At 38.1% G+C, this 22538-nt stretch overlaps 1 protein-coding gene across 1 annotated transcript in view; it reads right to left on the reverse strand.

Annotated features, from left to right (window-relative positions):
- Positions 1 to 1234: 1234 nt before the first annotated feature.
- Positions 1235 to 22538, reverse strand: part of LOC137280769 (inositol 1,4,5-trisphosphate-gated calcium channel ITPR2-like) — a 131254-nt gene continuing 109950 nt past the window's right edge. The window contains exons 60-77 of the mRNA XM_067811983.1: positions 20873 to 20953; positions 19452 to 19472; positions 19300 to 19335; positions 17270 to 17338; positions 16693 to 16719; positions 13755 to 13863; positions 13493 to 13611; positions 12536 to 12705; positions 12090 to 12182; positions 9825 to 9980; positions 8753 to 8864; positions 7666 to 7789; positions 6299 to 6474; positions 5157 to 5309; positions 4736 to 4813; positions 3990 to 4109; positions 2691 to 2825; positions 1235 to 1312 (exon numbers count right to left, since the gene is read on the reverse strand). Of these exons, the coding sequence (XP_067668084.1) occupies positions 1235 to 1312; positions 2691 to 2825; positions 3990 to 4109; positions 4736 to 4813; positions 5157 to 5309; positions 6299 to 6474; positions 7666 to 7789; positions 8753 to 8864; positions 9825 to 9980; positions 12090 to 12182; positions 12536 to 12705; positions 13493 to 13611; positions 13755 to 13863; positions 16693 to 16719; positions 17270 to 17338; positions 19300 to 19335; positions 19452 to 19472; positions 20873 to 20953 (1857 nt within the window). The remainder of the gene's footprint in view (positions 1313 to 2690; positions 2826 to 3989; positions 4110 to 4735; positions 4814 to 5156; positions 5310 to 6298; positions 6475 to 7665; positions 7790 to 8752; positions 8865 to 9824; positions 9981 to 12089; positions 12183 to 12535; positions 12706 to 13492; positions 13612 to 13754; positions 13864 to 16692; positions 16720 to 17269; positions 17339 to 19299; positions 19336 to 19451; positions 19473 to 20872; positions 20954 to 22538) is intronic.

The following is a 22538-nucleotide window of genomic DNA, read 5'->3' on the forward strand; positions in this document are numbered from 1 at the left end:
CAGCACTATTACACACCATCACAACATGACATCCTTCTCATGTAGTATGTCTTCCGTATTCAGTACTAATGATTCAGTAACCAGAACTAGATTGTCATTTCACATGATTCATTATAATCATCAAGTATTGCAAGATAATTTATTCACAATGTAAATCCATTCCTGCTTGACAATAGGAAATACACAATATGAATTTAATCCTACCAAACCTTGATTTTCATGTTAGTCATATCTTGAGACAAAAGGTTTTGCTTTTTACCCAAAACACATTAAAACAGTTGAAATTTATTCCATCTCTACACTTTCTGGCAAAAATACACACATTTTTATTGTGAAATAATTGTAAGTTTAAACTTTCTAACATCTTTATATTGCTGTTATTTTCTTTGTTCTTGCTGGACTAACACAGATATACTGAACAGCAAAATAAAAGCAACACTAGATTTTAGTCAAGATTTGTAACAGAAGGCATAAACATGAACACTTGCTTTTACGAGATTTCAAGTTTTCGAAGCTGTTTCTTTTCATGTTCAGCATATTAACCACATACTCATGGACTCACAGTTAACCTCATACATCAATGTAAACGCTACATGACAATATTTGTTGGTGGAAAATTTCCCCATGAAAACACTTCCTAACTGGAGAGACTGCGCATCATGTTATTCTAACTTTGTCTCAGCATGACATCATACTTCTTATCAGCACATAATGTCTAACTTCACATTAAACTAAACATAATATTTGCACATTACACAGTTTCAGCATGACATTATTTTTGCATCATAATATTGCAATATCTCTGCATGACATTGTCTCTACTTGACACCATTGCGATTTGACAATATTTATGCAATATCTGCTCATTCTATCTCAGCATGACGCTTATTTTGCATGACATTCTGTCAGTCTCGATCTGACATTATCTCAGTCTCATACTTTTTCAACATGGCACACTCCTGGCATGACACAATGTTGGCATGAAGCTGTCTTGTCATGATGCTATTTCGTCATGACGTTATCATGGCATGATGCTATCTCAGCATGACATTATCTCTGCATATAATCTCAGTATGGCATTTAATTTGCATGACATTATGTCACAAGAGATGCTATAGAGATCTCAGTCTGACACTACCTCAACATGACACTACCTCAGCATGACACTACCTCAACATGATGCTGTCTCGGTTGATGCTGTCTTGTCATGACAACCTCCAGCTCTGTGATGTGTTTACTTTTTGTCTGCCTTGAACTTAGCCTCCCACTCCTTCTGTCTTTGTTTCTCCTTCTCTCGTTCCTTGGTCGCTTCCTGCACATACAAGATACATAGTTTTCAAACTTTACACCAAACCTATGACAAACAGAATGACTACCTAACTTACAATATCTGCACGATTTGAAAACTGTACTTCTGAACCTGTTTGTATTCCGTATTGAATATTATTGATAGTGAGTGAGTGAGTGAGTGAGTGAGTTTAGTTTTATGCCGCTTTCAACAATATTCCAGCAATATCACAGTGGGCGACATCAGAAACAGGCTACACACATTATTCCCATGTGAAGAATTGAATCTGAGTCTTTGGCATCACGAACAAAACTTTTAACCACAAGGCACCCTTACTGATACAGAGCTCACGACAACACTCTGTGGAAGTTACCAGTTCAGTTAACATTCACTTTAGTGAATGAATCTAGATCCCTTTCTGAATTCAATTCATTATTCGTCGCCAGTAGAATAAAATATTTACAACTATTTTAAGGGAGTGTTTTTACCTTGCTGTTAATTTGTTGTTTATCTTACTGTGCTACACAAAATGGAATAAATCAAGGGCAAGCAGTACAATAACTCATTTTGCCAAGGTTCCTGTAATAAAGTGATAAATGTCCTCTATGAGTTTCACTTTTTGCTTTACAGAAAATATTTAGCTTCAACTTCAAGGCACTGTTTCACACCATGTTTCTTTGAAAATCGATAATGCATTCCTCTCAGTAATACTATCAGCCCTCAGGGAGGCTTAGTAACCATTTAATTTATTCCCCCTGAAATTACATATTTAGGCTGCAATATTAAATTTAAAATTTTGAATGAATGAAAGAAAGCTGCATTGAACTGACTGGTGTCCTCTTCCAGCCGAACATTATTTCAAGCAGAAATCATTGAGTCATACCCCTAGGAACACTCTTCACGAACATCCGCCTTTGGAGACAGAACTGAGTCTTAGATAAAACATACGTGTAGATTTTGATTGAAATCAAAATCAAACACCAACAACACTGCCTGGGACAGTTTTTGATGTACGGAGCAAATTGTTTAAGATTCCATATATGCCAAGTGTTCTCTGTTTGGAAAATACATCCTTGTCATATTGATGTGATGTCATGAACAACGTTACATTTTTTTCCTGTGAATATTTTTCGTTCTATATGCGGCAGAGGCGGGAAGAAAGCCCATATTTGAAAGTAGATTTGGGTGTATTTTCCTTAATTCGTTGACTTTGATAATAAACAGAGTATCATATTTGTTACGATGTCATACTATGTCTACGACACTCATGACTAAACATCGGTATAACCCTTGCTTTTGCGAAATACCAACATTTAGGCACTCGTGTTATAAACACAGTATGACACGGGCACTCTGTTTTACGAATACGCCATGGTCCACATGATATGTAGCAGGAACAAACCTCCTCCTTCATCTTGTTGACGAGGTAGTCCACCTGGTCCATCAACGTCTCCAGCTTCTTCTCGTTACTGTCTTCTTCGTGGCGCAGGCTCATTGCACGGTTCAACGGGAAGAAGTCAAAATTGTTCTGCTCCAACTGAAACAACACAGCATAGACTAGATCGTTAAGTCTCATGACAAGTGGGAATGAGAAAATCTAACAAGACTGTCATGTTTAATGTCAAATGACAATACAAACCAGTGCTAGATCATTGCATCTCCTGTTACAATAACAATAAGACATACGTACACCAGATCATCAAGTCTTATGAATACAGGTAAAAACTTAACATCGTGTCTCATATCATGTGACAATAAGACATATCAACTGTAGATTATCATCTCTCATGTCATGTGACAATAAGACATATCCACTAGATCATCAAGTCTTATGAATACAATTAACAAGATAACACTAATGTCTGATACAAACATGAAAACAAAACAACTCAAATTCAAGTAAAACATGTGAGAACAACAAAGTCCAAATGCTAGTCCATCGCCTCCCTTGCTGTTGATAGGGGGCGGTTGGGTTAAAGTGTCTGCTCGTCATGCCGAAGTCCTGGGTTTAATTACCCACATGGGTACAACATGTGAAACCCGTTCCTGGTGTCCCCTGCCATGATATTGCTGGAATACTGCTAAAGGTGGCAAAAAAACATACTCACTCACTTCTACTGACAACAGTGAGTGAATTTAGTTTGTGCCATGAATTCTGCTGCCATAGAGAACTAGTGCTGGGACTACACATAACTCTGAACTGAACTACCATTGAACAATGCAGAAAAGTAATTACTAAAATAAACAAATGCAAAATGGGTAATATATAAGATTATTATGTAAGCATATATTACTGGCTACTCTTTTTGTCTATAGGCAGTCACATGACTATCGAGTCAAAGTGTACTGACGCCAATCCAGGTCCGACCAAAAGTCAGATTGACTACAAGTATCATAGACGTCATTCCATCGTTTACATGTCACATTATTGTTTACATAAAGTTTTCGGTTTGTAGGGAAAATCAAATGACTTTTCTTGATTAAATGGACATATTTTGATTTGTAGAAGCTTTTTTTGGTAATTACATAATAAAACAATTATAGACTGCTAAAGTTGGTCAAACCTTGTTTTCATGGGCCCGTTTAAAGTAATATTGCTTTTTGTGGGGCCATAAAACAGTTACTGACCCCATCACCAGTCTATAATTGTATAATGTGAAAGGAAAGCACTGCTCTGATATGTAGTGATGTCATCACCTACCAAATTTGCAATGTAAAGCTCCAGGGCGGTGTAATCATTGGGCCTTGTCTCATCCAGATGGATGAAGAAAAAGAGGTATGCCCACTGATTGTGTTCCATCTTTACATGCTTCTCGAAACCCTGAAACGACATTTTGAAATATACATATGAAACATACATGTAGCCTGCAAAGGTCACACCACAATTTTTTGAATACGTCTTCCACTGTAATACAGTCTTGGATGAGAACATACTTGATAATTTTTTCAAATAATGATCTTAGTCCAAAAGTACACAATATTGTCTGTCGACGTAAGAATCGGCATGTCGACCTGACAGCTATTGTGTGTTGACAGTTTCATAACTATGCAAAATCTGTGATTACACAATGGCATCTAGACAATAGTCAAATGTAACATACATCATATTTGGGATTGCACTTTCTTTGTGAAGTACAAATTCTCGAACTTTTGTGATTGAGTCCCATATGGGAACCTTACCGGCACCGCTTGAGCCAGGCTTCTAATCGCCAGCACACAAAATCATCTGAGCATGTTAGACAGCAAACTTTGTGTGCTGGCCGTTAGGTGTCTGACTCTATGGGTGTGGGACTCAACCACAAAAGTACTAGAATTTGTATTTCACTAAGAAAGTGTAATCCCAAATATGACACATGTAACACAAAATCTACACAGGGATACTTTCTGGAGTATGACCATAGTTCTTCTGCACAATGCAATTTTATCACAGTTGTGTACGGCACTCACCCCTGCTTGACGCTCAAAGTCGTAGCTTTCCCTGCTGCAGATGAAACAGTTCGACTTCATGTCATTGTCGATTTGCCACTGGAAAGAATACAAAGTTGTTCAAAGTCCTATGATGGAATAACATTTCATATGAAAAGTCCTGATTAATTATTACCACTAAAAGCAATATATTTCCCTAATATATGAATCCTAATATATATCGTATGAATTATTAATTATCATGGAATAGTTAAGCATATGACTAGTACAAATGAGCATAGAGTGGAACTGTTTGCTTGAAGCTGTTGATCTTGACATGCTAGATACTTCATTCACAGATTTATAAGAACAATTCCCAGATTGAAATTGGAAATTTCTTAATAATGTTCTCACTGTTTAGCCAAATGTTATGGCTAGAACAGATGACTTGAACTATGGTTACCTTATTGTCTCTAAGCTCAGAGAAGGTGTCCACAATGATACCGAAGATGATGTTGAGGCCAATGGTGGTGATGAGGATGAAGAAGACTGTGTCAAACACGGTCACACCCAGATGAAAATGGTAATCTCTTCCTGCCAAGGAAGGTTCCATCACCTAGTCAAACAAGAATGAGTAAGTTTACCTCCAGTGTCAAAATTAGCAGCATCATTTGAGAAACCATCCTGGGTTATCCTGGGGTTAAAAGTGTTTCTTTTTTATACATACCCTGGGCCATTTAACTATATGTTTGTTTAGAGTCTACTTAAATGACACAATGCTTGGTTCAAATGACTCATTACTAGATCAAATCACACAAAGTCTGATGGAAATAACACAATGCTGGATCTAAGTACTGTAAATAATGAGATTAATGCATCACACATTTAATGCAAATACAGGGTCCAGTCTAAAGTGTGTCAAGAAAATAATGCAAGCTCAGGTGATGATAAAATGTGACACCCTGAATATTTGATGCTGCTCATTTACTTTTCACACTTGTCATTTGCCATTTGAGTAACACAATATTTAATTCAAATGACACTTTGCTTGCTACAAATGACAGAATGCTATCAAACGACAATGTCTTTTCAATATGGAAAAAAATGGCATGACCAGTAATATACATTTCCAAGATGTCTTCAGTATAACTGGGAAGTCTTGTAACAAGAAAGCCTGACGCTACTTAAAACATTTTTCCAAGTCTCACTCAGATGGTTCATATCAGTGCAAAACATGATCAGCAGATTCTAATATAATGGCTATAATACACCAACATTTCACCTTTTGTAGAATCCATTTTACAATGAACAGGGGGAATAAGTGGGGTGGAGTGGGGTGGAGTGGGGTGGAAGTGGGTTGGAAGTGGGGTGGAGTGGGGTGGAGTGGAGTGGGGTGGAAGTGGGGTGGAGTGGAAGTGGGGTGGAGTGGGGTGGAAGTGGGGTGGAGTGGGGTGTCACTCAAACTGTACATGCCTCTCCATAAAAATCATCATCTATGCTCCCTAGCCATGAATTATGCTAAATTATGAACGTTCTGTTAGGGTCATGACTTGTGTAGATGCATGTACACATCCACATCTGAGCATGACAACCTCCATGACTTACGTTGTACACCCCTTCAATGAGGCCATGGTGAATCATGGTGGTGAGGCACTCGTAGATGGTGCGGCAGTGACGTCCCTCCGCTGCAGTGAGGACGTTTCTGTAGAAAGCGAAGGAGATGAGGGAGAAGATGTACATGATGGCGATCCCGAGCAGTGCTACCAGAACCAGAGACCAACCTGTAGTAAGACAATAACAAGGGGAGGTGAAATCATCGGGCATTCTGGGTTGTTATGATAGCATACGTAAATTTAGAGCTTACATGCAATGCAAAACACAACTTTGCAGATTCTTACACCTTTCAGTATGGACTTACAATAACAATTTGTCTGAAATGCAAATTCAATTTAAAAAGTTGAAAAATAACCCTTTGAAAAAAATCAAGTGAAACTGAGTTCAGATGATTCCCTTAAAAAAAAAACAGCTGGGGTGAAAAATGGTTTCAACAGCTGCACTCTGCAGAAAAGCGCACAATAGCTGCACATGCAGTGAATTGGTTTGCACAGCTAGAACCAGGATGCCTATACATACACGAAGAGCCCTGAAAGTATCATCAGCTGTGACTCAGCCAATGAAAGTCTTTGCTATACTTAATTTCATATCTACCCACTCCGACTGAGTTTGGTATCCTGGGTGCCTCTTTCTCGAGAGTAGTATTGATTTGTAAGTGCATGCATACAGTTTTGTTTATTTGTTTTTTCATAATCTGCAATGCATATTATATGTCATGAATTAATGATATGTGTGTTTTAATTAAGTTTATTTTGTTGGTTACATCTAAACTTAAGCTACTGCAACAAGTCATCATCAGCATTCAGTATGACAGGGTGCAACATGCACTGTCTGATGTAACTGTTCACAGTGGAAAGTATTTGCAATGAGTACTTCGTCCAGATGGTTCAAAGCACAACAAATGAACAGTACTTAGGGAAACAAAGACGCACTTCTACAGTGATATATACATTCACGTGTGTGTGCTTGTGTGTCCATGTGTTTTTGCCGTGGGTGTGGTGCTGCTTGACGTAACATTGAGTGAATGATTGTAAATTTAGTTGTATGCTGCTTTCAGCAATATTCAGTATCAAGGCGGGCACACCAGAAATGGGCTCCACACATGGTACCCATGTGGGGAATCACACCCAGATCTTCAGTGTGATAAGCAAACACTTTAACTACTTGAATGTGCCACCACGCCTTGACATAACACACTCAGAAAGGACAGCTCTTCAAGGCATTTAGCAATACAAAACAATATTACAAAGAGGAACACCAAAAATGAGCTGGATCTTCAGCCTTGACTCAACAAGACATGACTGTAAAACAAGTATCACATGTAGACCATCTGTAAAGTAAGTATAATGCATGCCAACCATTGCGTGTGACGGCCTGGATGACTCGCTTCAGCAGCTGGTTGAGCATCGCCATGTGGAGGAGATGCACGGAGAAGAAGTAGCCATACAGGGCGGTACCGCTCACAGAGAAGCCAAGGAAACACTGCAACAGAGGACTCATATGGAAATACTGACACTGGAGTAGTGACACTGGAATAGTGACACTGGAATAGTGACACTAAAATACACATACTAAAACACTGATACTAACAAACTGCAATACTGACAATATAAATAATAGTAATAAACTACTGACACGACAATATGTAACACATGTTATATTTGGGATTACACTTTCTTAGTAAAGTACAAATTCTAGTACTAGGACCCACACACTCCTAATTGCCACTGACAAAGTCAGCCGCCTAATCCGCTCATTAACCACGCTTTCCATGAAATGAAATTTGGACAACTGGTAGTCTAGACTGTAGGCTTTGTGTACCCCTCTGATTAGTGTTAATTGGCATGGCTCGCCCGACCGAAATGGCATTGTTTAATCATACTGACACTAAAACAAAATTAAACTGGAACATGGACACGATAATATTTATCAATGTCTCTTAAATGTAAGGCCAGTGCTGGAATTGATTCTATAATACTTTGTTACCAGAATACTTATAGCAAAGTGCACAGACAGCAGTATGATTACAATATGTAACTTATATATAATTAAATACCGATTATGAAATTCTAGACTATTGGCATCATATACAAATGTGAAGGACACATACTCATAATCTCATTAGACTGGTATAATGCTACAAAGTTGATACTTAAATACAGGTATACCAAATGTTAATTTGTAGACTCAAAAGTTAGATGACAACTGTGGATAAATACTCCACAAAAAACATGTTTAAAAGTGTAAAAGACATATTTTCTGCTGTGAAAAGAAAAATACAACTGAATACAAATACAAGCTAAATAAAATCCCTAAACAACAAAAGGCATAAGATGACATTCTGTTCTTTGTGCAAAGTTTCAAGAAAGAACACCACTTACTTTTTTTAATTTGATCTGTACAATATATAATGGAGAATAATAAGGTCAAAGTTCACACACTTACAATGTAGTAGAAAGTGAGAAACCCGAAAAACTTCACTTCAAGATGGCCGCCCTTCTTCTGTTCCTCATCCTCATTTTCTTCCTTTGCATGGCTCCGTTTGGGTGTGATCCGCCTAAAAGCAGAATGTTTCTCACATGTGACACACTGATAACATTCAACATCATGGCAAAGCTTTGTTTTCCACTTTGACCCAACCAAGGCTCTCGGCCTACTTTTCATTCAAATGTTCTTGATTTCCCCTACTCTACCAAACACAGCCTTACCTGCATGTGTCCACGACTACAACATCCAACATCACCAAAACCTAGCCTACAAGAGTCTACCACAAACCTATCCATGAAACCTTGCCTACAAGTGACTACCACCACGCGGCCCTCCCTTTAACTAACCTAGACATTGTTTGTCCCTACTGGCACATTCCCGTTTTCTATCTCATCCACCATTATTCCCTTCAGCTAGGCTGCTTCCCATTTCTCTAACTCCATCTAACTGTTGCTCTACTAGCTCTACTCTCACACATGACCTTTCTCACAAATACATATTTCCTCATTAAAAACCACTCTTCACAAACACCTCACTTCACAAACACCTCTCTTCACTAACCTCTCTCTTCACAAACAACTCTCTCTTCACAAACACCTCTCTTCACAAACGACTCTCTTCACAAACAACTCTCTCTTCACAAACAACTCTCTCTTCACAAACACCTCTCTTCACAAACACCTCTCTTCACAAACGGCTCTCTTCACAAACAACTCTCTCTTCACAAACACCTCTCTTCACAAACAACTCTCTCTTCACAAACACCTCTCTTCACAAACGACTCTCTTCACAAACAACTCTCTCTTCACAAACATCTCTTTCTCCACTAACCTCTTTCTTCACAAACAATTCTTTCTTCACTAACCTCTTTCTTCACAACCAGCTCCCTTCACAAACAACTCTCTCTTCACAAACACCTCTCTTCACAAACAACTCTCTTCACAAACACCTCTCTTCACAAACACCTCTCTTCACAACCCACAGTCCTGTCATACATAATGAACAAGCTACGTCTCATTTGTGAACCTACTTCCACAGCCTCTTGAAGTCCTTGATCCCAGGGAAGGTGGGGTGGTTGGAGAGGAAGTAACTGATGAGGATCATCAAGGAGAGGATGTTGTGGATGCCGCCCAGGATGAAGGTCATGTAGTAGGCCCCAGGCCATTTGTCCGTTTGGGGGACAGCACTGGAAGCGAATCAGTCAGTTAATAAACAGACATTCTGTGGGGACACACTTGTATCCACATTAAAATGAACATGTCCGCAGGCTCGCAGTAGAGCAAGAGATGGTATTGGCACGAGGTGATATTGGTAGAACCTCGAGTCTGTCTCACAGTCCCTCAACCACATTATCTTCTCTTTGACTCAGTCTCATCTGTAACACAGATGCTTTTTCTTTCTTTCTCATATTCCTACTGGACACTTGTATGTGTCAATGTTTAAAAGAAGAACATTAGAACCTGGCAGTCCTTGAACCACATTATCTTATCTTTAGCTCAGGTCTATTTGTAATGCAGATGTTTCCATTTTTATCTCCCATCTTAATGAGCTCCATTTCAAAGCAAATGAAATTATTGGTTTCTTACAAAATTATGTATTTACTCAGTGACTTTCATCCTACTTCATGAATGAGGTGACAGTTGTTTAAATTTCTCTGTAATATTTTAGGGTCAATGTATTTGTAAAATGGCATTAAAAATGTTACATTTGATTGTCTGTTTGAAAACAATCCCATGAAAATAAGGTTTTAATTACATTACCAAAAACATAATCATAAATGTGTCTCTTTCTTGCAATTTCAGACATTCAATTCAACTAGGAAATTTAGTTGATCAGGGTCCCTAAACACAAAGCTAAAGTAGCATGTCTAAGTCCAAACTGTCATAGCCTTAAGACTGTGTTGTGCAACTAGGCCTGGCTCCACTTACACAAAGCAGGTTTAGTTCAGGACTTTGGTAAGCCGATATATAGACACAGTTACACATAAAGGAACAAAGCTGAGGAGGTTTTCATCAAACTTACGAACCAACTGAAGATATACTTTAGGGTAGGGTGGGTGAGTTTAGTTTTACTCTGCACTCAGCAATATTCCAGCTATATGGCAGCGGTCTGTAAATAATCAAGTCTGGACCAGACAATCCAGTGATCAACAACACGCCCAGCGATCTGCGCAATTGGGAACCGATGACATGTGTCAACCAAGTCAGCAAGCCTGACCACCCGATCCCGTTAGGCGCCTCTTATGACAAGCAGTCGCCTTTTATAGCAAGCATGGGTTGCTGAAGGCCTATTCTACCCCGGGACCTTTACGTGTCAGATATACTTTAGATATGATTTCAATATTTGGTATTTACTGTTGAAATGATCTGGGGTGCGAAAGGTAGCTGACACTTTGCCTTGCATGCACAATACACGTGCTCTACATGTGCTACCCGTGTCCTCCACATGCGCTGCCCACACTACCTGTCTGACAGCAATCCATTGTAGCCTAATGGATAAAACTGCAAAGGGTTGCGGGCTTGAAACCAGGCATCGACAATAAGTATTGGAAGTTTTTATCAATGTGATAGCAAGTTATATCAATCTTAAAAACTAGTAGTAATTCAAAGTCAAGGGCTATTTCTTGGGAAATCCCTGGGAGGAGGGCAATTCTTTTGAAAATCCATGGGAGGGGGTCAGATTTGATGTGCAAGAAATGATTGTCTATGGACGAAACTGCTCGTAGAGGTTTACTTGGTAAAAGGAGAACCCGGTGAGACAAATGCATGACGTTACTGGAGTGGGTGAGTGAGTTTAGTTTTACGCCGCACTCAGCAATATTCTAGCTATATGTCTGTAAATAATTGAGTCTGGACCAGACAATCAAGTGATCAACAGCATGAGCATCGATCTGCGCAATTGGGAACCGATGGCATCAACCAAGTCCGTGATCCTGACCTTCCAATCCCGTTAGTCGCCTCTTACGACAAGCATAGTGGCCTTTTATGGCAAGCATGGATTGAAGAAGGTCTATTCTACCCCGGGACCTTCACCATTTTACATCACTGGAGGTTTATAAAGGACTGTAGTGCTAGGCTCCTGGGGAACATCACAGAATTAATATCTTTCATTGTAAAAAACAGACATAAAAACTGAGCAGTAGTAGTGCTAGGCTCCTGGGGAACATCACAGAATTAATATCTTTCATTGTAAAAAACAGACATAAAAACTGAGCAGTTACGCAGAGTACAGGAATCAAACTGCGACAGGTAGAGTTTTTTGGGCAACCATGGTAAAAGTGACACTTTTCACTTACTCTGCAGCATTGGCAGGGTTCTCGTGCCATGTGATCATGACAAGAAAGGCAATGGCGACAGTTACAATCATCACTAGTATGTTCACCCACGGCCTGCAAAGAAATAACAGTCAAAATATGAAGGGACTTTCAGGTAAGGACACAATAAAACATACATACATGCATGCAGTACCAGAAATATGCCATCAGACTTTGGATTGGCTGTTTGGCATGAGAGTGCAGGTGAAAAAATATGTGATGAGTCAGCAAATATCAGACTGACCCAGTGGGAAGAATTCATGTATATATAATCTGCTGACTTGGCACATTCAATATTGAGCTAATGGCAAGTATTCATGTATATCTGCTGACTTAGCAGTTTCAGTACCTAAACAATGGCAGGTAATCATGTATATCTCCTGCAATCAACAGTTTCAGTCTTTAGAAAATGGCAAGAATATACTGACCAGCTCTGGACAAAGAAACGGGCCAGTGGGTTTGCATGAACCTTCCGCTGGTACTTGATGTCTGCGATAATGTCTTGAGACCAATCCATGAAGTCTCGCAGCTTGTTGCTAGGCGATGACCTGTCCACATCATACTTGAACTTCTCCTTGATTTCCTCACGGAGTACATTCTATACACGGAAAAATAATGTGTAAAACAAATGTTCACATGGAATAATCAGGACAACATAGCAAATGGCTGGGCCAGACAATCCAGTGATCAACGCCATTTGGATATGATGACCTGTGTGTACCAAGCTGACCACTTGATCCTGTTAGCCACCTCTTACGAAAAGCGTGCGTTGCTGAAGGAAAATTCTCACTAGGATCTTCAGGGGTATTATCAAATACTGGAGAGGTATTATCAATCACTGAACAGGAAGCAGCATAACTAGCAGACATGAAATATAGATCAGTAGTTCAGCTGTTGTCTGTCTATACACTTCAATGACAAAGGGCAGATCTGAGATATGATCAGCATATGGCATGCTTCAAATACAATATGTCACTATCTTTGGCCTTCATCTTGTTTTGATCTGAAGATGACATTTTCAGATAAGGAGAACTGCCTGACCTTTACACTTGGATTCACTAATTGTTTGTCATAACTCTGAAAGTTGCCCATCTGAGATATGATCAAATACAATATGTCACTATCTTTGGCTTTCATCTTGTTTTGATCTGAAGTTGACATTTTCAGATAAGGAGAACTGCCTGACCTTTACACTTGGATTCACTAATTGTTTGTCATAACTCTGAAAGTTGCCCGTCTGAGATATGATCAAATACAATATGTCACTATCTTTGGCTTTCATCTTGTTTTGATCTGAAGTTGACATTTTCAGATAAGGAGAACTGCCTGACCTTTACATTTGGATTCACTAATTGTTTGTCATAACTCTGAAAGTTGCCTCTTACCTTGTCTTTGACATGGAAGTAGATTTTCTGGAGGATGTCCTCCTTCAGGACCTCAATGGAAAGAGTGTTGTTATAGAAGTACGTCCATGCAATCTCGCTCTCTGGTGTCTTGATCAGCACTGCAACCAGAAACACAGACATGTTGAGACAGATGCAATGATAAGCACGTAGACGATGACAACAAAGAATGTGTTTCAGGCATTAAGATATTCATCATGTGAGAGACACAAACAGGGAAATGGCAGACAAGGGGTTGACTTACTGGGTTTCGTGATCTCCTCGTGAAGATCCATCATACGACACAGGATGTGGTAGTATGCAAAGCCGACGTCACTCACCAGGTTGGCAAGCTGAGCTGTTTCTGTTGTCTTCTAGATAACAATGATGATAAAATAGTGATAGTTATGATTACAACCAAATTTCTCTCTTCTGCATTTTGTTTGGATCTGTAAAACACGATGATGATGATGATGATGATGATGATGGATACTTGTAGCAAAGCTTTTTTATTTGAAAAAATCTCTGCATATTCCTCCCACGAAACAATATCAAACAATGACTCAGTTGACAATGTTAGCCTCCATACAGAGGTCAGTGACACTTGTTAAGTCCATATAAGGTAATATTTGTGAAAGATGAACATTTATCATCTGAAATTATGATGTATTTCATGATAGAACATGATAGTGAACATGATAGTGAACATGATAGTGAACATGATAGTGAACATGCAATACACTTTTGACCATATTCCAGCAATACACATTGGTGGACATAAAAAATGGACTTCATACCATGTAACCATGTAAGAAATCAAACCCATGTCTTCAGTGACATAGGTGAACACTTGAACAAACTCTCCCACCCTTCATTGTAATGCAAACATCAGCGCTATATCTCACCTTTTAACAGATCTGAACTTATGAAGTTAGTTGTAATCAAACAGTAGCTGCATGCACTAGTAACACAAATAGTCTGAGGAGGTCAGGTTTGATGTACAAAAATGATCGTCTATTTCAGACTTCATTTGACTAATAATTTGCATAAAATATATGAATTTCTATGGTATTTTTTTATCAAACATTCAAATATGAATGATCATAGTAACTATTACCTAATATTATGATTTTCTAGCATATTTTAAAACACATTCGCAAACAAGCAAACAGATACATGTATCTCGGTAATCATCTCTCAAACAGACTATTTATGGTACAACCTATATACACTGATTTCACATGCTTTGTAAACTCCACACAACACGACAAATAGGAAAGGCACAGCAGAGAGTATCAGATTACAAGGAGGACTGGACCACTTTTGCATGTACAGCAAATGCATGACTGGACTAATGCTTAGTCTCTATATATATAAGTTTGATAAACAAAGCCATTTTAAATGAAAAGGAGCCCCAGAGATACCAGTGATTCTGACCCTGAACCTGGGGAAATCTAGACTTGCTTCATCTAAGGCTTTAGCACTGCCGAGAAGGCAGTAGGCCAAATAGTGTGGTTCAGGGACTGTGAGACAGACTAATGCATGACATACATTGATTCAACATTGATCAGTATATTGTGACTTCATGCAGTTATCAAAACAGTCACACAGTAGTATACAACTTCCCTGACCATATTTTCTGTAATCTTCTTTTAGAAAAGTTGTTTATGAAATACCTACAATAGTGCAAAGAAATAGAAAAAAAAAATCTCAGTAGGAATTTATTATTAACATGAAGAAAGATTGAACATTTGTAAGAATTTTAAGTTACAAAGAAGCTCATGTTTGCAGTATTTTCAGAACAAAGTTTTAGGATGTCTTTTAGCAGAATTTAGTTGTTATGCATGGCCAAGATATGTTATGGATTAATCTTCCTTTCAATTCATAAAATTTTAAGAGTTAAAAAGACGTTTAATCCATAACAGACCTTGGCGAAAGTTTTAGGAGTTAGCTGAGATCAAGACCAATTCTGTCAGTCCATCATTCCTCCTTGTAATACATGATGACTCTATCAATAGAAAAGGTGTCTCAGATTTTGTAAGGATTAAGTACAGCAATGACATGCAGGCTAAGTGGAGGCTAAGTGCAAGATAAGTGTACCAAAGGAGTATGCCAAACAGCATGTTGTGATGGCACAGTAGTTACAGGGAAGGTCATGCATCGTTGAAATATAAAGTCAATGAGTGAGTTCAGCAATATTCCAGCAATATCATGGCGGGGGACACCAGAGATGGGCTTCACATATTGTACCAATGACAGGATCGAACCTGAGGCTAATGGCATGATGCATGAACGCTCTAACCACTGGGTACCCTACAGCCCTTTTGACACATTAATATACTGAGACTCAGAGCATTTCAGGATTGTGATTTGAAAAAATGATTTTATGGTGCTTTTACTGAGAAAAATCTTTGATCAGTGAGTGAGTGAGTTGGGCTTTATTGGCTTGTAGCAATATTCCAGCAATATCATGCTTGGGGAACAGCAGAAATGGGCTTCACACATTGTACTCATGTGGGTATCATACCCGGGCCTTCAGCTACCCCATCTCCCCTTACTAGAAATGACTGGATCTAGTTTTGATGAGATGATGACAATCAGTAGAGGCTGACAATTCTCCAACAAAACAGACAACTTCATGGCATACACAAAGATGATGCTGACAAAGACAACATGAATGCTACAGGATGAATACTTCAGACGAGGACAGCGATTACAGGATGTAACACACAAACAAACATATATCTAGACACACGCCATTTTCATTTGGAACACTGGGATTAAACTGACATGTTCTTGTATCAACATGTGGTGGGGACAAAACATACTTTCTACATCTCCTTGACAGTTCCAATTTGTTGGAAAGTTGAAACACTGAAGATGGTTCAGACAAGTAACCCTTAATTCTCCATGCCACTGAAGACTACCACTGGATTTTCACTTTCCCCTAACACTATCAGTTGTCTTTGGCTAACAGACAAGCATGAATTTCAAGGGCTGTGGTATGACAAAAATATTATGAAGTATTTGACATTTAAGGTTTTCTTTAAGATAATAACCCCAAATCATACTGACATTTTCATTATTATTTTGTCGTCAATCAGATTATTGACACTGGAATTGTTTTCTGTAAACATGATATCCAGAGTTCCTAATGAAAGTGGCAACAATACACAGCTAAATGAATTAATATCTGTTTTTACCTCTCTGACATGCATGGCAGAAGTATCCTACATGATGGAAAAACATATACACAACGATCAATGATACAGTCAAGACAAGATAATGTTTCCTTCACAACTAACAATCCTGATGATGAAGTCATGACGTGTACACTTAGACTTACCACCACAAGTTCTAAATCCTACCAGCAACATGTATGGCCGACAAAAGGATATGTTAGTACAATTCACAAAAATACCACAAAATAGTCAACAGAATTAAAAAGTGACTCATTTCCAACTATTTCTGTGCCACGGCAAGAGTATTAAAATTAAAATTTCAGTCAATGTTTTTTAACAGTAAACTTTTATTTCAGTACTTACAACCTACACCAGAAGATGAAACAAAAGATAAATAGGATAAATACAACAGAATAAATAGTTAATAGAAACTATATTATTACATATATTCCTGTATAATACAATGTAATAAGCTTTCTGTAAGAACATTTTTATATATTTCATGTGAAAAGAGTACCGTATGCATGTGATTAAAAAAAAGTCTTAATTACTTCAATAACATTTAATTAATCATTAGATTGAGAAACCTCGAGCTCACCTTGATGTCGCCGTATGCTACCACCATGGCTTGTACAATGGAATCTCTGTCAAGGTACTCCATCACCTCCTGGAGAAGACGATCACATGATTATTTTAAAATAGGTTCAGTTAGAATACAGTGCACCAGCTTATGTGAAAGGAAAGACTAAGTGAAAAAAGTGAAATTTACCAAAAAGACTACATCATCAATTATATGGATAGGGTGCTGACAGACAAATGTATGAGTGAGTGAGTGACTCTGGCTCTATGCCACTTTAAGCAATTTTCCAGCAATACCAAAGCAGAAAACATCAGGAACGGCTAAATGACAAGAATTCTAATGAGTAAGAATCTGGGATTAGAAGCCATGATTATTAGATCCTGGAATGGTGATGGGAGGCAACTCTGCATACTACATGAAGAGGAACCCTTCAGCATTTCCGGAATCATATATTCAGTGCATGTGGCAGCTATTTGCTATGCCTCTATAGTTCTGTATAGGGAGGAAACAGTAATACTCAATACTACAGTAGTGTAGGTGAAACAGGTGACGCTTATGTAAGTTACACACATAATGTATATATAATTTCTAAAAATGACACACAAAGATTGTCATCCAAGCAATGAATCTTAAATATTTTGTCAATATGTTAACAACCAGTTACCATGGTAACTACTAATCAACTATAACCATGGTAACTGCCACTGAAATGCACAAAATTGATGTTTTGAAAAGATTAATTCAACAGAGAATCACAGAAACTTGGACATTTTATATCTTAACAACATTCTTTGTTCAGAAGAATTAAAATGAAAAAATATAGTGTTGCTCATTGTTTCTATGACAACCACATTGATATATTTTCTAGAAGAGAAAAAGTGTTAGTTACAGCTGACTGCCGTGTCACAAGCAGATTACTGTTGAACAACTAAACATCAGGAAAACCACCACAATATAATGTAAGTGTAAGTCAGTTTTAGTTTATTATTAAAGACATAATCTGCTCATGACACAATTGTTAGCAGTAAATACACAATAAAAACAATGTTTATTTGAAATGCAGAGAATCTCAATAGCGGTGACTTTTTGGTCTTCAGTATCTCAGAGTTAATTGTTGTAGTAGACTTATTTCCATCACAAATTATGGCCAGTGATTCAGAGTGAGTAAGTATGACAGCCTTTTTCCAATATTCCAGCAATATCATAACAGGGGACCCATGTTGAGAATCAAACCCAGGTCTTTGGTGTGGTGAGCAAGCACTTTAACCATTAGACTACCCTACCATCCCTTCAAGGCTTCTGCAACATGGAGTGCTCATCAGAGTTCTATGAGTGAGTGAGTGTAGTTTTACTCCACTTTTAGCAATATTTCAGCAATATCATGACTAGGGACACCAGAAATGGGCACCACACATTGTACATTGCAAGGTTTATGAGGCTGATTTGATTTGAAATAAGTCATAACATGAACTGTATCCAAAGCCATCCAAGCCAGGAGATTCTTGCATTCGTATTGAATCTAAAATACCACACAATTGACTGCAATTCTGAAGGACTGGAAGCAGGTAAGCATATAAACAATAAACCAAGTATGGTTAGAGAGGAAAAAACAGCTAACTACAAAGCTAACATCAAGAGGTCAATATACAAGCTATACACAACAACTGACTTCAGATACAGTGTCATACAAGCCTAACAGGATACAGTGAAAATGATTTACAGAAATGATTTAATTGTTTGGACAAAACAGTACAAAGCCACAACATCAATGATATTGAAATTTAGCGCAAGTAACATCAGCTACATTTCTTACACAGAAAACAAAGGACAAAGACATTTTAAGGATATTTTGTTCATGAAACAGGTCACAAAAATACACTGAATCATGGTAACTGAAGTCAATCATTCGACATGGAAACTAAGCGTAACATTTTCTGCAAAAGTAAGCAATTAGTAAACATTTCAAAATGCCATAACCAACAGATCCATGCCCAACATGGCAGATTATTTGCCCATCTCCAACATCAAAACATTGACACAAAATTTACCCAACACGTCGGCCGACGGAATCTAATGTCACTGCTCTGTAAGTGAACACAAGGAAATGTGTCATGGGGTGCATGATAACGGTGGAGGATACAATGATACTGTTAATGAATATTGCTTAGCCTTTCTGTTTTGCAGCTACTTGCAGCAAAACTAGTAACTGAGTGGCTGAATACTCATGTTGTGTTTGCTGTTCAGTGCAATATACCAGAAAAATTATTATTATCTGTAAATAACTGACTCTGAACTTGACAGTCCAGTGACTGACATCATGTCCTACACTATGAAGCTGAATACAACCACAGTCCTACTTGTCAGATGTTGCATGTTGTGTATTGCCTAACCAGCAATATATCATGAGGCTAAATAATTACTCCTGGACCAGACTATCTAGTGATTGACATCATGAGCATCAATCAACACTAGGAGGCTGAATACAATAGGAGTCATATCTATATGTAGTATTTGCTGTTCAGTGCCACTCAATACTCCAATTACATAATGATCAACTGTTTGAAACTGAGTCTGGACAAGATAATCCCGTGATTGAAATCAGGAGTACTGATCTACACAACTGAACTACCAGTGTTATCTTGACCAGGGCCTAGATTTTCGAAGATCTCCCAGCACTAAGATAGTCGTAAGTGCCATGCATTAACATTTACTTATTACTATCTTAGCACTAAGAGAGTTTTGAACATGTAGGCCCCGGTGAGGAAATCTCAGTAATCTGGACCCTGCTGTTACAGGTTGTATCATTTAGACTGATACACATGGGGAATAATGGAATCATAGACAGCTTGGTAATGGTCCTATCTACATACAAAGTTGTCTGGATGACTAGGTGTCCAACAGGGACCTGATTAACAAGGGTTCACTGTAAACTGTAGAAAGGACTGGAATCAAGATGGTTAAATATATACTCTTTTCCATTGACATGGTGTGTTCAAAATGCATGAAGACATCTGAAAACAGTCCATTTCCTGATTTTTTCTTTTTTTATTTCAGTTTTCCATTTTCATTGCATATTGATTGTTTTATGTCATCACTACAACCCTCAGACTTGCTGTGAGTGTTGTATTACACCATGATCTTGCATATATCATGGCAAACTGTCAACAATTGAGTCTGGACCAGACAAACCAGTGATTAACAGCATCAGCAATAATCCAAAGAGGAGGAAGAGGTGGAAGAAGATTTGTGTGAGTCATCACATGAGCATTGAAGGGGGAGAACTCGTAAATTATGTCACTTAAAGATTAAGGAACAGGTGATACTTTGGTGTTTCATCATTGACAAATTGTTACTTCCCTGAAAAGACAGATGCCATCACCTTTGTTTGTTTGGTAGTTGCACTCAGCAATATTCCAGCCAAATGGTAGCAGTCTGTAACAACTAAAACTGGACCAGACAATCCAGTGATTAACAGGACAAGCATTGATCTACTTTAGTAGATGACAAATTAACATAGTATGGTCAATGCTAAGTATGTAGGTGGTCACTTCATGTTTCAATCGTCAGCATGTATGTACATGTTTGTAAGAAGCTCAGTACTTGAGAAAAGTGATCTGTTACAGGTCTGGCAAAGTTGTGGAATAGTTGAGGGGTAGGTCTGGTGTAGTTGGAGGACAGATCAGGAACGGTTCGGGCATAGCTCTGGAACAGTCCATGTTGACAGGTCATGCCATCAATCCAAAATGGAGAGCGAACAGTGTAAGAGAAAAAGTATTCATGATTCATAACATCACTCCTAATTGATGGATAACAACAATCAACCCAAATCATCAAACCTTCGGCAAAAGACAATAATCAATCATCAACTTGTTGAGTAAATAATAAGCCAATCAATAAAACCAAACAAGCTCATTAACAATAAACATATTATCAACTTAGTTACTAAACAGGAAACCAACCATTAGATCATGCAACCAATCTTCAACCCATTGGGAAAATAGTAACTTATCTTCAACTTATTGGATAAATAATAAGGGTAAACAGTAAACCAATCATCACATAGGGTAAACAGTAAACCAATCATCACATAGGGTAAACAGTAAACCAGTCAACAACTATTGGGGGAAAAGTTAAACAAATCATCAATATTCATTGGGTAAACAGTAAGCATACCATCTCATAGGGTAAACAATAAACCAATCGTCAACTCAAGGAAACAGTAAACCAATCATCAACTCAAGGAAACAGGAAAACCAATCATCAACATGACAAGTCAAAAGGTAACCAATCATTACTTTCTCAGGTAGAAAAGTCAACCTTCGTGTACAACATCAAATACCACCTCAGTGGTTGTTCATCACTTTTCAATGAAGCCTCACTTTATCAATTGTTTGGGATACATAACTTTGACAGCCTCAAGTAGACTGACATAAACTGGCACATCAGAATATTTGATCTTTTAGTTTGACATGCCCTTTAGATATTATAGCTTGCATGTAAATATTTTATAATAGTTATCTCCCCTTTACAGTCCAAATCTTTCACACAATCTTTTCTTTTACAACCCAAACTACCAACAATGTGAGGCCTGATCTGGGAACACAACACCAAACCACATTACCTGGACATGTAGGAAAAACACTTAAGAATCAGTTCAGACATTCAATGTGACATGAGACAAAGAAAGCTACTGGTTGATTTATCACTTGAAAAGAGAATTTATCTACTGATTCCTTTTTTCAAACTGTATTTACAACATGTACAAATACTTACTACATGAAGTCCATATATCTGGGAAAACTATCTCAAGCATCTCGACCTCTAAACAATGTCTTACAATATATTCATGTTTGTGCATGAGATCTGTGGCTGGGCTGTAACGATCCCTAGGTAGTTGAAAAAGTATCGGAAAGTAGGATAGTCTCCTATGACTGGGCATGCTAATGTATGGTGTGAGCAGTCAGTGTGGCTGGATATGAGTGCCATGTAAGTGGACCATTATCATTACTATTGCTAATGCCATGTTCAAATTTGTAATAATTTAGTCACGCAATAATCATCAGTGTAAATTCCTTTGTCACTGACTTTTGTCTTCATTCTCAAACAGACTGAGCCAACTTTTTCCAAGGAGATATCAGTGCTCCCACCACTACAGTCCATGTTGAATAGTAGGAGTTGTAATAATCTAACACTGAGACTGTTGGTCAAGACACACACTGTTCCTCATTGCATCAATTAATCAGAACTAATGACATTAATTCTTTTTAACTTGATGTTTAATGGCAAT

This window comes from Haliotis asinina, chromosome 4 (assembly GCF_037392515.1).
Source record: "Haliotis asinina isolate JCU_RB_2024 chromosome 4, JCU_Hal_asi_v2, whole genome shotgun sequence".
Taxonomy (NCBI): Eukaryota; Metazoa; Mollusca; class Gastropoda; order Lepetellida; family Haliotidae; genus Haliotis; species Haliotis asinina.